The sequence below is a fragment of the Choristoneura fumiferana genome, chromosome 15, assembly GCF_025370935.1.
Source record: "Choristoneura fumiferana chromosome 15, NRCan_CFum_1, whole genome shotgun sequence".
Lineage (NCBI taxonomy): Eukaryota > Metazoa > Arthropoda > Insecta > Lepidoptera > Tortricidae > Choristoneura > Choristoneura fumiferana.
This window is the reverse complement of record NC_133486.1, coordinates 8,441,678-8,454,260: the sequence shown is the minus strand read 5'-3', so window position 1 is coordinate 8,454,260 and position 12,583 is coordinate 8,441,678. Positions and strand designations below refer to the sequence as shown.

The window sequence follows — 12,583 nt, the reverse complement described above, 5'->3', positions numbered from 1 at the left end:
GGCGCCATTTTTAACTGTTGATTGTAATACCGTGGTATATCACGGTAATAGTTAAAGTGGTAGTTTTGGTTCTTCAAGCTTTATTTTTGGTATAAATTATCGTTTATATAATTTGTTACAGTTATTCCAATCTTGATCTATTCACGCTTTTAAAAAACTATTTCCGTGGTATGAAAAGTATTAACAAACTCTTAATTTTTAGCAAAAACTTCAATACTGAATTTGTAGTTTCAATAGAAACCGTTATTTTGCCAAGTTGTTTAAATATTGCGATGAAATTTTATATTTACTTACCAGTTATGTAATTTTGGTTATATGCCAAGGATGTAATAAGTATATTTGATTTGTAATTCAAACACAATTCTATCCTATAGTTTTTATAGGTCGGAATTAGATTTTACAATACTCCAAATTAAGCCAATTAACGATGGTATGATCGCATAACCCTCGGTAATAGAATGTTTGGGAATCTATTACCGACCCATTCAATTGTCTTTGGGTCGGTAATAGGTTGTTAAAGAAGTCCCTATTACCGAGTGACATTTTATTTTTCTGTTAAAATAATTCACATTTAGGGTACCGTAAGTGCAGATTTTTTTGATAAAGTTGTGACTTTTACTCAGCATGCATACATCAAACTATAACTGGTGGCATAAGCATAATAAAATACAATGGGCTGGATACACTATTCGAATCATACTTTAGTTTTTTATTTAAATTTTCTCAAAAAATATTTGGTGTACAATATATTATACAGAACCAAAGCCATTACCTTTTTTTAATCCCTCGGTATTAAGTTCCAAAACATGTGTCGGGTTCCTTTTACCGATGGTAGAAAAATTGCCGTTTTTTTATACCCTCGGTAATAGAAGCTCAATTCGCGGTAATGGAATCACAGCCTGTCCATTACCACGGTAATAGAAGATTTGGGTATTTTGATTTCCATAATTATTTTATCAAATACTAATAACTAAAACGAGCCCAAAAAGTTAAGACACTGAAAGTTCAATAAACGCTCTTAAATAAAAAAAATATTCTTGTTTGTTAAGGAGCTTTGATACCCTTAATTTTTGGGACTCATTTGAAAACTTCCTTAAGTACCACGGTAATAGGCGCCGTTACCTTAGATATTGTCTACATCCGCCATGTTCGAATGCTACAAATCGAATCCCAATAAAGTATTGAGTATCGAGTATCGAGTCCGTTTGACGTTTGACGTTTGCTCGCGATTGCTTAAATAACTAAATTTTAATGAGCCAATCGCAAGCAAACGTCAAACGTCAAACGGACCCGACGATACTAACGCCATCTAGCGATATTTCGCCTCTGTGAAAACCCTCATTGAAAACAGCTCGACCAATTTGGCAAAATTTAATAAATATGAAACAATATTTTTAAAAAATGATTTGCCCGCAACACTCGAAGTCGTCAGTCCACCTAGTGGGACACCTGCCAATGCTCCGTTTTCCGTTTCGTTTGACGGTTATCTCCGTTACGTCAGTGACAAATCAGGCCTTATTGTCTAATGCACTCGGAATCACAACCGGTTTCACTTCATTCTGTCATACGGTGTAGGGTTAAGATAGAAAGAGACGGTGAATGCGGTTGCAAGCGCTTGCGCATTAGACAATACGGCCTCAGATCAAATTATTAAACTACAAATAATAATAAAAATACCTCTGGTTTCGTCACTTCATACGTCCTACAATCCATAACTTGCGTGCCACCTTCTTTGTATTCAATAACACTTTCTTTTTCATTATAGTAAATGAATTGAGGTTTGGATCCAGTGATGACCATAGTTGCACCTGTCTTTGCACCAGTGAAGGAGCTGACGCGACAAGTGTAGACACCGGCATCGCGAGAGGTTACGTATGGGAGTTGTAATTCTCCTTCAGCTACCTTTTTACTATCCTGAAAATAATAAATAAATAGTAGATTGTACAACAAGAGCATAAAACGAACCATTTTACCCAATACGTTCATATAGCCTACTATATTTTTTGGTACTTGAAGTTTAACATTATTACGTTTTTGATGAGTGTTTGTTTTATTTAAAAACATTAAATTTTAAAAATCAAAAAACCCGACTGCCTTAAAAACTAAAAGGAAGAAAATAAGTCTAGTGGTCTAGAACTCTGTCAAGAAGCTAATTTAAGATTCAAGAGTCGGGAACCATTACCAAGATTTTTTGAGCTGGTTACGATTTGAAGGGTCCCGACTGTTGAACCTTAAATGAGCTTCTTGACAGAGTTCTAGACCAGTAGACTTATTTTCTTCCTTTTAGTTTTTAAGGCAGTCGGTTTTTTTTATTTTTTAAATTTAATGTTTTATATTTTATACTTTTTTGATATTTCTGTGAAAATAGTAGATTAAAAGTATTATAACCCATTGAATGGGCTAATTATTAGCTTTCATTTGATACCCAGATTGTTACAATATAAAAAAATTTTTTTTCATTCCTCAGCCATATTATTTTTCGCAGACGCCATATTGAATTTTTATATAGCCTATGTCACTCCGACAGTTATGACAAATCCAATGATACCTCATATGTTAAAATCCGTCTAGCCGTTTAGGCTGCAGCGAGGACCAAAGAAATGGACATACATACCCACATACATACATACATACATACATACGCTCGAAAAACATAACCCTCCTTTGGCAGTCGGGTAAAAAAAGAGTTTTTGTTTAATAATAAATGTGTATTAATTTGAGTCAAGTTTTGTACTTTAATGCTTATCTACGTAGTTAGAATCATCTGAACTATTGTAAACAGATACGCATTGAATTCTACACATGCAACGTTCACGATACTCGCTATAACTTTGAATAACATGGATAACGGTATTTCGTCGATTCTGAAAAATGAGCTATTTTGACTTAGTTACTAGTATATTTAATGCTCGAGTTTTACACTCTGCTTTTCACTTAGACTGGGAGGAAATGAAATAGTAACAATGGAAACAACTTCGTACTTTCTATGTAACTTTTGTTTTATATCATTCTATTTTTTTATGTTTTTTATTTTTAGGTGGATTCTTTTGACTATTTTTAATTAAATATTGCTATGCTCTATCAGGGTTTATGTTTTGGACATTGTATATATTTTTAGTATCTTAGTTCAACAACATATGCAATAAATGATTTAATTTAATCCAAGTTACCTTAAACCACAACACGCGATCAGTTCTCTGATGCGGCACACTGCACGGAACGACAGCTAGTTTTCCTTCTTCTACCGTAAAGGTAGTGTTTACAAAATTTGCCGCAGCATATGCTGGAAAATAAAATTGTATAGAAGTTTTACTTACCTAATTAAGTTTTTTTTTTATCTATTTAACCTACGAATAAATAATAAGTCAGGAAGCGTAACTCAGAACTAATTCCACACAAAAAGTGGCCATACCTACTTTACACCAAAACCACTTATGATTCAAATACGAATCATTTTAATAGAAGTGCTTGTTAATTGGTCAAAATTCAGAAATAATGCAGGGATTGGTTTGCGCGTGTGATGCAATGTCCGATGATGCGTAGAACATGATTTTTACTACTACTAAGAACTTAAAGCCATTTTTCTAACGCAGTTATAATTCCAGATTTATTATTTATTCGTAGAGGCATAAAAATGGTTAGGCATAGACTGTATAAAACGGCGCTCCTCGACAATGGTGCAGACAAAAGCAGGTTATGTACCCCAGGACACACGGGATTCCAATATCATCATCACTTACTTATACGCTTATACTAAGCGAAAGGTGAAAGAGGCGACGGTACTTATACCGTGGTGTATGCCTTCTGAGCATCGTAAGGCCCGACTACTCGTAGTAGTTTCTTTGGTTCCTTTCTTTTCAATAATTCTCCTTTTCTATATAGCGAAAGGAGTAGTTCCTTGCGAGTAATCCGTAAGGCCTCCATAGACGGACTGTTTAAAGCAGTCGAGACAAACTGCGCGAGAGCAGTCGCGTTGCGGTCGGAGTCGGCTTCAGCCCGACTGCTCCATGAATTCCTTGTTGTATTGAATTTTAAATTGTGTTTGACCGCATCACGATTACTTCCATTCAGTACATAAACTAACGGAGGGACGGTTCTAAACTTAGTTTTTTTTCTTTGGAGTTGAGTCGCCTTAAGACCCAAGGACACTAGGTCCTTAATTTTGGGGGCGTGCTCTTACCGCCTAAAAAACCCATCTGCACGCCCCAAACCACCCTGGAGCTTACTACGAGGAGGAAAGGGTCGGAGGGGTTCCTTTGAATTTATGTACTACTGCTATACTGCGTTACGTACATTGAACTATAACATCAAAAGCCTCTTTGTCCGCTCCAAATTTATGTACTACTGCTATACTATGTTACGTACATTCAACTATAACATCAAAAGCCTCGTTGTCCGCTCCAAATTTATTGCGGGCCCAGCACACGTAGCTCCCCGCTGATCTAGTATCTACATTCTTGATTATCAAACTGCCGTCTTCTGCCATATCGTACCATTCGCTACCTGTAAGTTTAATAACTTAGTTAATAATTTCACATCTTATCTAATGCCCTCAAAACTATATGCTGTGAAAACGAGGATGTTCACAAATATCTCAAAATGCCAACAATAAATGAAGAATTATCTTCTCGTAGCAAATCATATAAAATAAGACTAACAACACACATAAATGAGCATGCACAAGCATTGGCCTTGGGTGACACTAAGGAATGCTATCTTACGAGACGCAAAATATTGGACGCAGCTACGGATTGAACTCCAGAACCCCGTCAACTGTGAAACTTAGTTAATGAGGAAGAGAGCAGTCAATGGACTTCTCATTCCAAACGCCATACTACACGTAACAGATTTGCTTATGGTTTAATGTACCGATTGTGGATGTTACTAAAAAAAAAAAACATCTTATCTTATACCTCAGTACCTGGGCGACCGAGCTTTGCTCGAGCTAAACTCGATAATAAGCGTTTTCCCAGAGATAAGCCCAAGCTATGTACATCGATTTGTCATCCCCGGAAACCCCCACATACCTAATTTCATCGAAATCGTTGTAGCCGTTTCCGAGATTCTGATAATATGTTATAGATATACAAGATTTGCTCGTTTATATTACATTGTTGTAGAGGCGGGAGTTCGATAATACGAGTTCATCTTTTGCACTTTTGGCCGAGACTAAACACGATCACTGCGAGGAAATAAAAAATATTTATCACAAAACAAACAATAACAATCCAATGACTGCGTTGCTCCCGCCGTGTGACACTCTTTGCCGACCCGAATAATTACAGACATGGTAATACGGACCCGATTAGAAATAAAATGAATAGTGTCACCCCTCCTGCCGATTTTAGTTTTTCTTTTGTTTTTTTTTTTATGGTAGAGGGCAAACGAGCAAACTGATCGCCTGATGGTAAATGACATACTTATTTTTTTTTAAACGAGTCCATTCTAAGTGGCCAGTAACCCAACCCCGCATATTTAAAAAATTAAAACGTCATCCTCGTCATGTCCGACTTGCTGCGATGTTGGGGCGTTTTTTCATATTTAAAAAAATTAAGCATTTTGTGCGTATTTAGAAAAAAAAACATCTCATAATTGTCATGAATAACGCATTCTCATTGTTCAATTTAATTTTGGTCCGATTGTCGTTTCAGCATGCCGGGAATGAATCTATATTAATAATTCCGTACCGGTCTACGGTAGACTCGAACGAAATGCACATCAAATTGAAGAGCGTAAAAAATTAGTCAATCCGAGTCGACAACTTGTAGGCGGAAAATTCGGATTATCGCGTATTTTCAATATAAACTTGAATAAATTCTTCTTCTTTAAAAAAATATGGCTCTGTCCATCGGAGGACAATTTTGCCAGTGTCTAGTAGTTTTTGCCGTTGTACGGTAAAAAAATTCTAGAAAACGAAATATGAGAGGTAATGGTGGATGAACGATGACCTTGAATAAATTACTAAGTATATAATGGCGTTGCGAAGTAAACATGTCAAAGTCATCACATCAAAGTGGCGTTAGTGTCACATCATCACGTGTCACAAGTTTGCATTTCGTTCTCCATCGTGACCTCTTAAGGGCCCCACACACGGTACGATTCGTCGATTTTCATCAGATCGATCGTACAGATGAATCGTACCGTATATGGTTTAATTCTTTGATTATGAGACAGAGACATCATAGTTATTTGGGCAAATAAGATTTAGCAGAACTATCTACTGGTGAAATACCGATACGTAGGTTAGCTGTGAAAGTACGTTTGTAATAATATTAAGGCTGGGAATATACTTCAGATTTTTCGATAAGTACGACAGCCTTTACAGTGGCAAAAAAAAAAATCAAACATATTATTATGAGTCTACATTTTACCCGAGCGAAGCCGGGTTTTCATCTAGTATTCTAAAAATTCGTATCGTACTATGAAATACACATAAGTACCGTAGTGTGTGTGTGTGTGTGTGTGTGTGTACCGTGTGTGTGTTACATTGTTGTCGTGTTTGCGAGCCATAAAGTGAGCTGTTAAATGTTCATATTATATATAGGCTACTGGACTACTCATATTCATATTCATTTATTGCATCATGTTCATTAGTACAATTATTGTAGATCTTAAAGTAAACATGCCAGTAGGTACATGATACCCTGTCAGGGCACTGCAATTTTCTTACATTCAAAATTTAAATTCTTCGATACATTATTTGAACTGAGTGAATGAAAATCCATTCTTAACAATAATTAGAAAAATGTACCTACATTAAAGTTACTACTGGACTGTAAAAAAGGTATTAGATGAGATACATAGATATCTTTAAATTAATTTATTTCGTAGATCTCGGAAAAGGCTCTAAAAATGATTGGGGGGTTTTTGGGGAAGAACATTGATCCAGCTTAGTTTTATCTCACGTGTAATAACGTTGGTAATTTCTACATTATAACCTATTTAAAAACAAACACTATTTAACAAAAAAAGAACTCCGAGCATAGTAGCATACATAGCTCGGTCGCTCAGGTACTGTTTATTAGTGAGCAATGTGCACAAGTCTGCTTTATGCAATGGCTTAATTAGTGGGATATCAAAACTAGCCGTCACCTGCGACCCCGTTTGCAAGGACATTGTTTATCGCTAAATTATTATTATATCCTTTTGTGGCGTGCGATAAAGAATAGTAATTTGTATTGTACCTATTGTATGTATCTCCATCTAAAAATGTATCTAAATCGACGTAGCAGTTTAGACATAGTTTAGACGTGAAAAGGTAACAAATAGATAAACAACTCGGAAAAGTTACTTTCGCATTATTAATATTAATAAGCATTCGTATAGTAAGGATGTAATTAACAGTCAATCATTAAAAACTTAGTTTAGGGTTTTGTTTCTCTAAGGGATCGAATCGGAAATGAGAAGATACGTAGAACAACGAGGATCACCGACGTAGCCAAACGAATTAGCTCGTTAAAGTGGCAATAGAGGCCACATTATATGTAGCACGGAGAACAAATGGCCGTTGCGGTCGAAAAGTTCTCGAATGTAGACAGCGGATCGGCAAACATAGCGTAGGACGTCGTCACAGGCGGTATGGACGGATGACCTGGTTAAAGCCGCGGGTTTACGGTGGATGCCGGCCGCTTCCTACCGAAGCAACTGAGGCTGGTATTGATGGTGATAATGGTGATGATAATAACGTTCACCTGTAGCGATATCTAATCCGTTCGTTGTCCAAGTGATTGTAGGTTTTGGGTTCCCTGATGCATAGCATGGTACCCGGAGCATCATATCACCTGAGACAGCCCGGAATTGTTTCATGGTAAACTGTATAAACGGCGATGCTACAAACAAAAAACATAAGTTTATTTTAATGTGAATACTACAACGTGGCTCTACTCTCTGCACAATGACCGAAATCCGAGGAAGAGTTCAGTCTCTAGGCTGTTCTAATTTTAAATTTCTTGATAACATGAACATAAAAATATGAAACAGGCCAAGTGGGAGTCGGACTCGCGCACGAAGGGTTCCGTGCCATTATCTATACAACATTAGCAAAAAAAACACGTTTGTTGTATGGGAGCCCCCTTATATAAATATTTTATTTTAATTTATTTTTTATTTTTAAAGTAAATATACGACTAAATATTCTATGAATATTTAAAGCGTCTACCTGGTGCCGTTATTAATATCGAGCAAAAAAACAGCAAAAAAAAAAAAACAACGTTTGTTGTATGGGAGACCTCCTTAATTATTTATTTTATTTTGTTTTTACTATTTGTTGTTTTAGTTAGTAATAAGGTCCGTTTTTACCTTTTGGATACGTAAACTTAAAATTATATACTTAATTATGTATGTACATTACAGGCTGTTTCGAAGAATTAAATCGTAAATCAGTCATTTCTTCGTTAATACTGTGGCATTTGGTATGAAGTATATATTCATCTTTGTCCAGGTAGTAGAGGGTAGGACGTGACGTTGTACACATTGATGAGAGCCAAAATAACGGATCACTTCTCCATTTTCTCCATACAAAATTATGTGAAAAGTGGCCAGTTCTTTATAAACCTTTGTAAATTAAGCGTTTATAAAAAACGACTTCATAATTTCACTTCCAGTAAGCGGATTAATTAAAAAAAACTGGTAAAGTGCGAATCGGACTCGTACATAAAGGGTTCCGTAAACAGTTCAGTAAAAGTTTTTCTTAAAATTCTTCTAATATAAGTTTTTTTTTTGCTGCCCACTTTATGCCCCTGGTTACTAAAGTACTCTTCAAGAAAAATCAGACGAGTCCAAACTCGATGCAGTCGAGTCGTTTATCACAGAGTTCCTATGGTCACCCGCTAGCTTTATCATCAGATCAACTCCATGTCATAATAATATTGCATTGTCATCGGATTTATACATGCGTGTAAAATTTCAGCTCAATCGGTTGAAGATATCCACTTCAAATTTGAGTTGAAAGATTCCACCCGAGCAAACATAGTTACATTACACTGCAAATAAATATAATGCTTGTAATAAATTTTTAATAAGATTTTTTGTTAGATACAAGCTATTTTTGCCAAATGTACTTTTTGTTGAATGTACTTTGCATTGTCATCTAAACTACATATCTGTACCAAATTTCAAGTCGGTACTATTAACTATTGAGGAGTTCCCTCATGCAGAGACGATCCTGGCAGGACCACCAAGATGTCAATACCAGAATATTGCACTGTCACCAAATTTACATAAGTATGCCAAGTTTCAAGTCGATCGAACAACTGCAAGTGGGTCCAATTCAGCTTCCAAGATTTGACACAAACAAACAATAAATATAAATAAATAAACAAACAGGGCAAGCTAAAGAAATGCTTCTAAAAATATCGCTGAAATGTAAGCACTTCTGCAAGTATTTCGAATAAAAAAAACAATTTGAATTTTCATCCTCTTTGGTTCTGGCTGATTGTGCCTGAAAACCATTGTCTCGCACCGCGCGTGGCTCAAAAAAACGGCTGTCAGCGCGGTTCATTCACGGGAAATTAGGCGGACTTCGTATATTGTGTAATTAAATAATAAGAAACTCGACTAGTGTGAATACATTTTAAACTGTATTATAAACCTATATAGTGTTAAATACTTAGTATGAATTTTTTAGTGTAAAAAACAATAGGTAAACATAGTGATTAGTGACGGTGCGAATTTGGCGAGCGCTTTATGAAAGTTGGCTTCATTGAGGTTTGTGGTTCATAAATTTTGCACATAAACGCATAAACCACACAATCAGACAGTCACTATATTACATATAATTATCGAAGCTTTTATAAAACATCATCAAAATCGCAAACTTAAAGGTAAATATTCAAACGACATAGCTAGCCGTGGCTAGGCGACAGTCGCCTAGCAACGGCTAAACACGCCTAATAGCAACCAAAAAACGCTGAAAAAAACACGTTTCTTGTATGACGGCCCCCTTTATTTTATTTTTAGTATTTATTATTATAGTGGCCACAGTAATTACATAATATCTGAAAATTTCAAGTGTCTAACTTTTACGGCTAAAGAGATAGAGCCCTGTGACAGACAGACGGACAGACATACAGACAGACAGAGGCATATAGCAGTCTCAGTAATAGGGTCGGTCCCATATACTATGACTAGCCCATATTATACTATACCAAATACTATGACTTCGTAGGTTATATTTTTGGAGCCTCCTGCGTTCTTTGCTACACACGTGTAGTATCCATCCTGCTCCAGCTGAATTCCTGGCAATGCCAAAATCTCCGGTCTGGCACTTGGACTGAAAATAAATAGGAATTCGTTAAACACCAGCTGGCGGCTGTGGCTTCGCCTCCTTAGGCACTTGTCTTACTTATTAGATTAGAAATGGAATAACATTCAGGATACTTTTTATCTCGAAAAAAGAACAGGAACCTTAAGAGCCCCCGCGAGGCCCCCGCAGACGGCAGACTTCTTTTACCGGCCGATAAAACTAAGATGTATGCAAGTGCGCACACTGGGTATAACGATTCGGTATCGGACGTTATACCGGGTGTGGCCTGTAATATGAGCAAATAATTTTTTGGGGTCGTCTATTTTTTTTCAATGTATTATAGTAAATCGAGAACCATTTCGAGACAAATGCTTTCTAAGTAGTTTCCTGTAGTAATTTATTACATCAACAATAAGCAATGACCTTCATTTGACTTTCAAAAAGATGACGTAGACGGTCCCAAGCTGTACTTTATTCACTATTATTCAGTGAGGATAAGATAAGAATTCGTCACAATTTACGCGCGGATCATACTTCGTAATTCGATTCGGGCCCGCAATGGCCGCAATCTGACGTATCACACTTTATCAGCGGCAGTAACTTTCATCTTTCCTTGTGACAAATATTCTTATTGTTTTACATTGCGAAAAATATTGAGCTCCGAATTAACTCTATAACTCTAGTAAAGTAGCAGTACTCTGTCTGTGTTTATATTGCAACCCTTTCTCAAGTAAATATCTGGACACCGATCGCGTTCTGAACGACGAAGACCTAGCTATGCCTCTCTAAACGAAAACAACTTTGTTTGGCCCCGGACAGCGCGAGCGATTGTTCTCACCTACAACGACTTGAAAACAACTTCAAGATTTTAAACCAGTTTGAGGTGATGGCATTGGTTCCCTACGAGCTTCATGGAGCAGGTACGAGATCGATGGATCAGATTATCATTCTGAAAAGCTCCTCGCTGTCAACGGTCGTCATACGAAATCCTAACCCCAAACATGGGCGGCTTTGTACGGCGAGACACTTCCTGTACTTCTCTACAGTCGTGTCTCTTAAGCGCAGGATAGCTCTCTACGGCACAACCAAGAAACTTACGGCGTGACCTTCTGGGCAGGCGGCTACCTGCTCTCTTTGGTCCTCAAGACTGATGACGCTGCTGGAATCTGCACGCGAGCTATGAGTCCTCCCTACTCTCCGGGCAATAAGCTTCAACTCTAGGGAAGTGCAGGCCAATAAAGCTTTTTGGTCCGGAACCTCACTTAAAATCTTTCTTAGTCAAAACCTTTTTTTTTTATTCGACTGGATGGCAAACGAGCAAGTGGGTCTCCTGATGGTAAGAGATCACCACCGCCCATAAACATCTACAACACCAGGGGTATTACAGACGCGTTGCCAACCTAGAGGTCTAAGATGGGATACCTCACGTGCCAGTAATACCTTGAAATGTTACAAATTCTTACTCGTTTTTTGTCAGTTTCAGCCTGTGATTTCTTGCAAATAAACATTATAGATTGTCTATGTGCTTGTTTTCCAAAAAACCCAACTTCATACATTTATAGCGACTTTCACCCTGTAATTGGTTTTTTGGAGTCTTTTTGTATTTTTTATTTCAACTCCAAATTTGTTACTTTACGGGTATCCCGTGAAACCATATCGAAAATACAAACTGAGACATGGATGTACAGAAAAACCAGCGCTGGGAATTGAACCCAGGTCCTCAGCAATCCGTGCTGCGTGCTATAACCCCTACACCACCGCTGGACAGGAATCTAGACACGAATTTTTCCTATGCATACATATCTCAGGTTGCTTATTTCTACTACGCCTCTTACAACATCTACGGAAGAAAAGGAACGGTGTAATTATAACCCGCACCATTTATTTATTATTAGTACCGGCACTTCTCGAACTACCCGCTCGCACTCGTTTATTACGCATTTTGTTAGCGTGGTAGATAAGCCTCGGGTACTATAATAGTTTTAAGTACCATATTAAAGATCAGAAGAAACATAAAACAGAACTTACCTAAATGTCTTAGGTGCTTTTTTGGGATCCTTGCTATGATAGACCCATGACAGCACTGGCGGGGAAATCCATCGGCTCGGCAAGGAAGCAGCGCGTCCTGACCTACCATTACTTCCAATGTTCCCCGTATTGGTGGCTCAATATTCACAGGAACTGAAGGAAAACAAACATCTGTTACAATTCTCTGTTCATCATCATCATCATCATCATCAGCCCGAAGACGTCCACTGCTGGACAAAGGCCTCCCCTTAGAACGCCACAATGAACGACAACTTGCCACTTGCATCCACCGGTTTCCCGCTACTCTCACGA

At 37.4% G+C, this 12,583-nt stretch overlaps 1 protein-coding gene across 1 annotated transcript in view; it reads right to left on the bottom strand.

The window, feature by feature from the left end:
* LOC141435695 (uncharacterized) overlaps nt 1–12,329 on the bottom strand; it is a 29,290-nt gene extending 16,961 nt beyond the window's left edge. Inside the window, exons 1-6 of the mRNA XM_074098440.1 lie at nt 12,272–12,329; nt 10,146–10,270; nt 7,692–7,829; nt 4,366–4,503; nt 3,171–3,283; nt 1,678–1,914 (exon numbers count right to left, since the gene is read on the bottom strand). Of these exons, the coding sequence (XP_073954541.1) occupies nt 1,678–1,914; nt 3,171–3,283; nt 4,366–4,503; nt 7,692–7,806 (603 nt within the window). The 5' untranslated portion in view covers nt 7,807–7,829; nt 10,146–10,270; nt 12,272–12,329. The remainder of the gene's footprint in view (nt 1–1,677; nt 1,915–3,170; nt 3,284–4,365; nt 4,504–7,691; nt 7,830–10,145; nt 10,271–12,271) is intronic.
* Between the last annotated feature and the right edge of the window lie 254 nt (nt 12,330–12,583).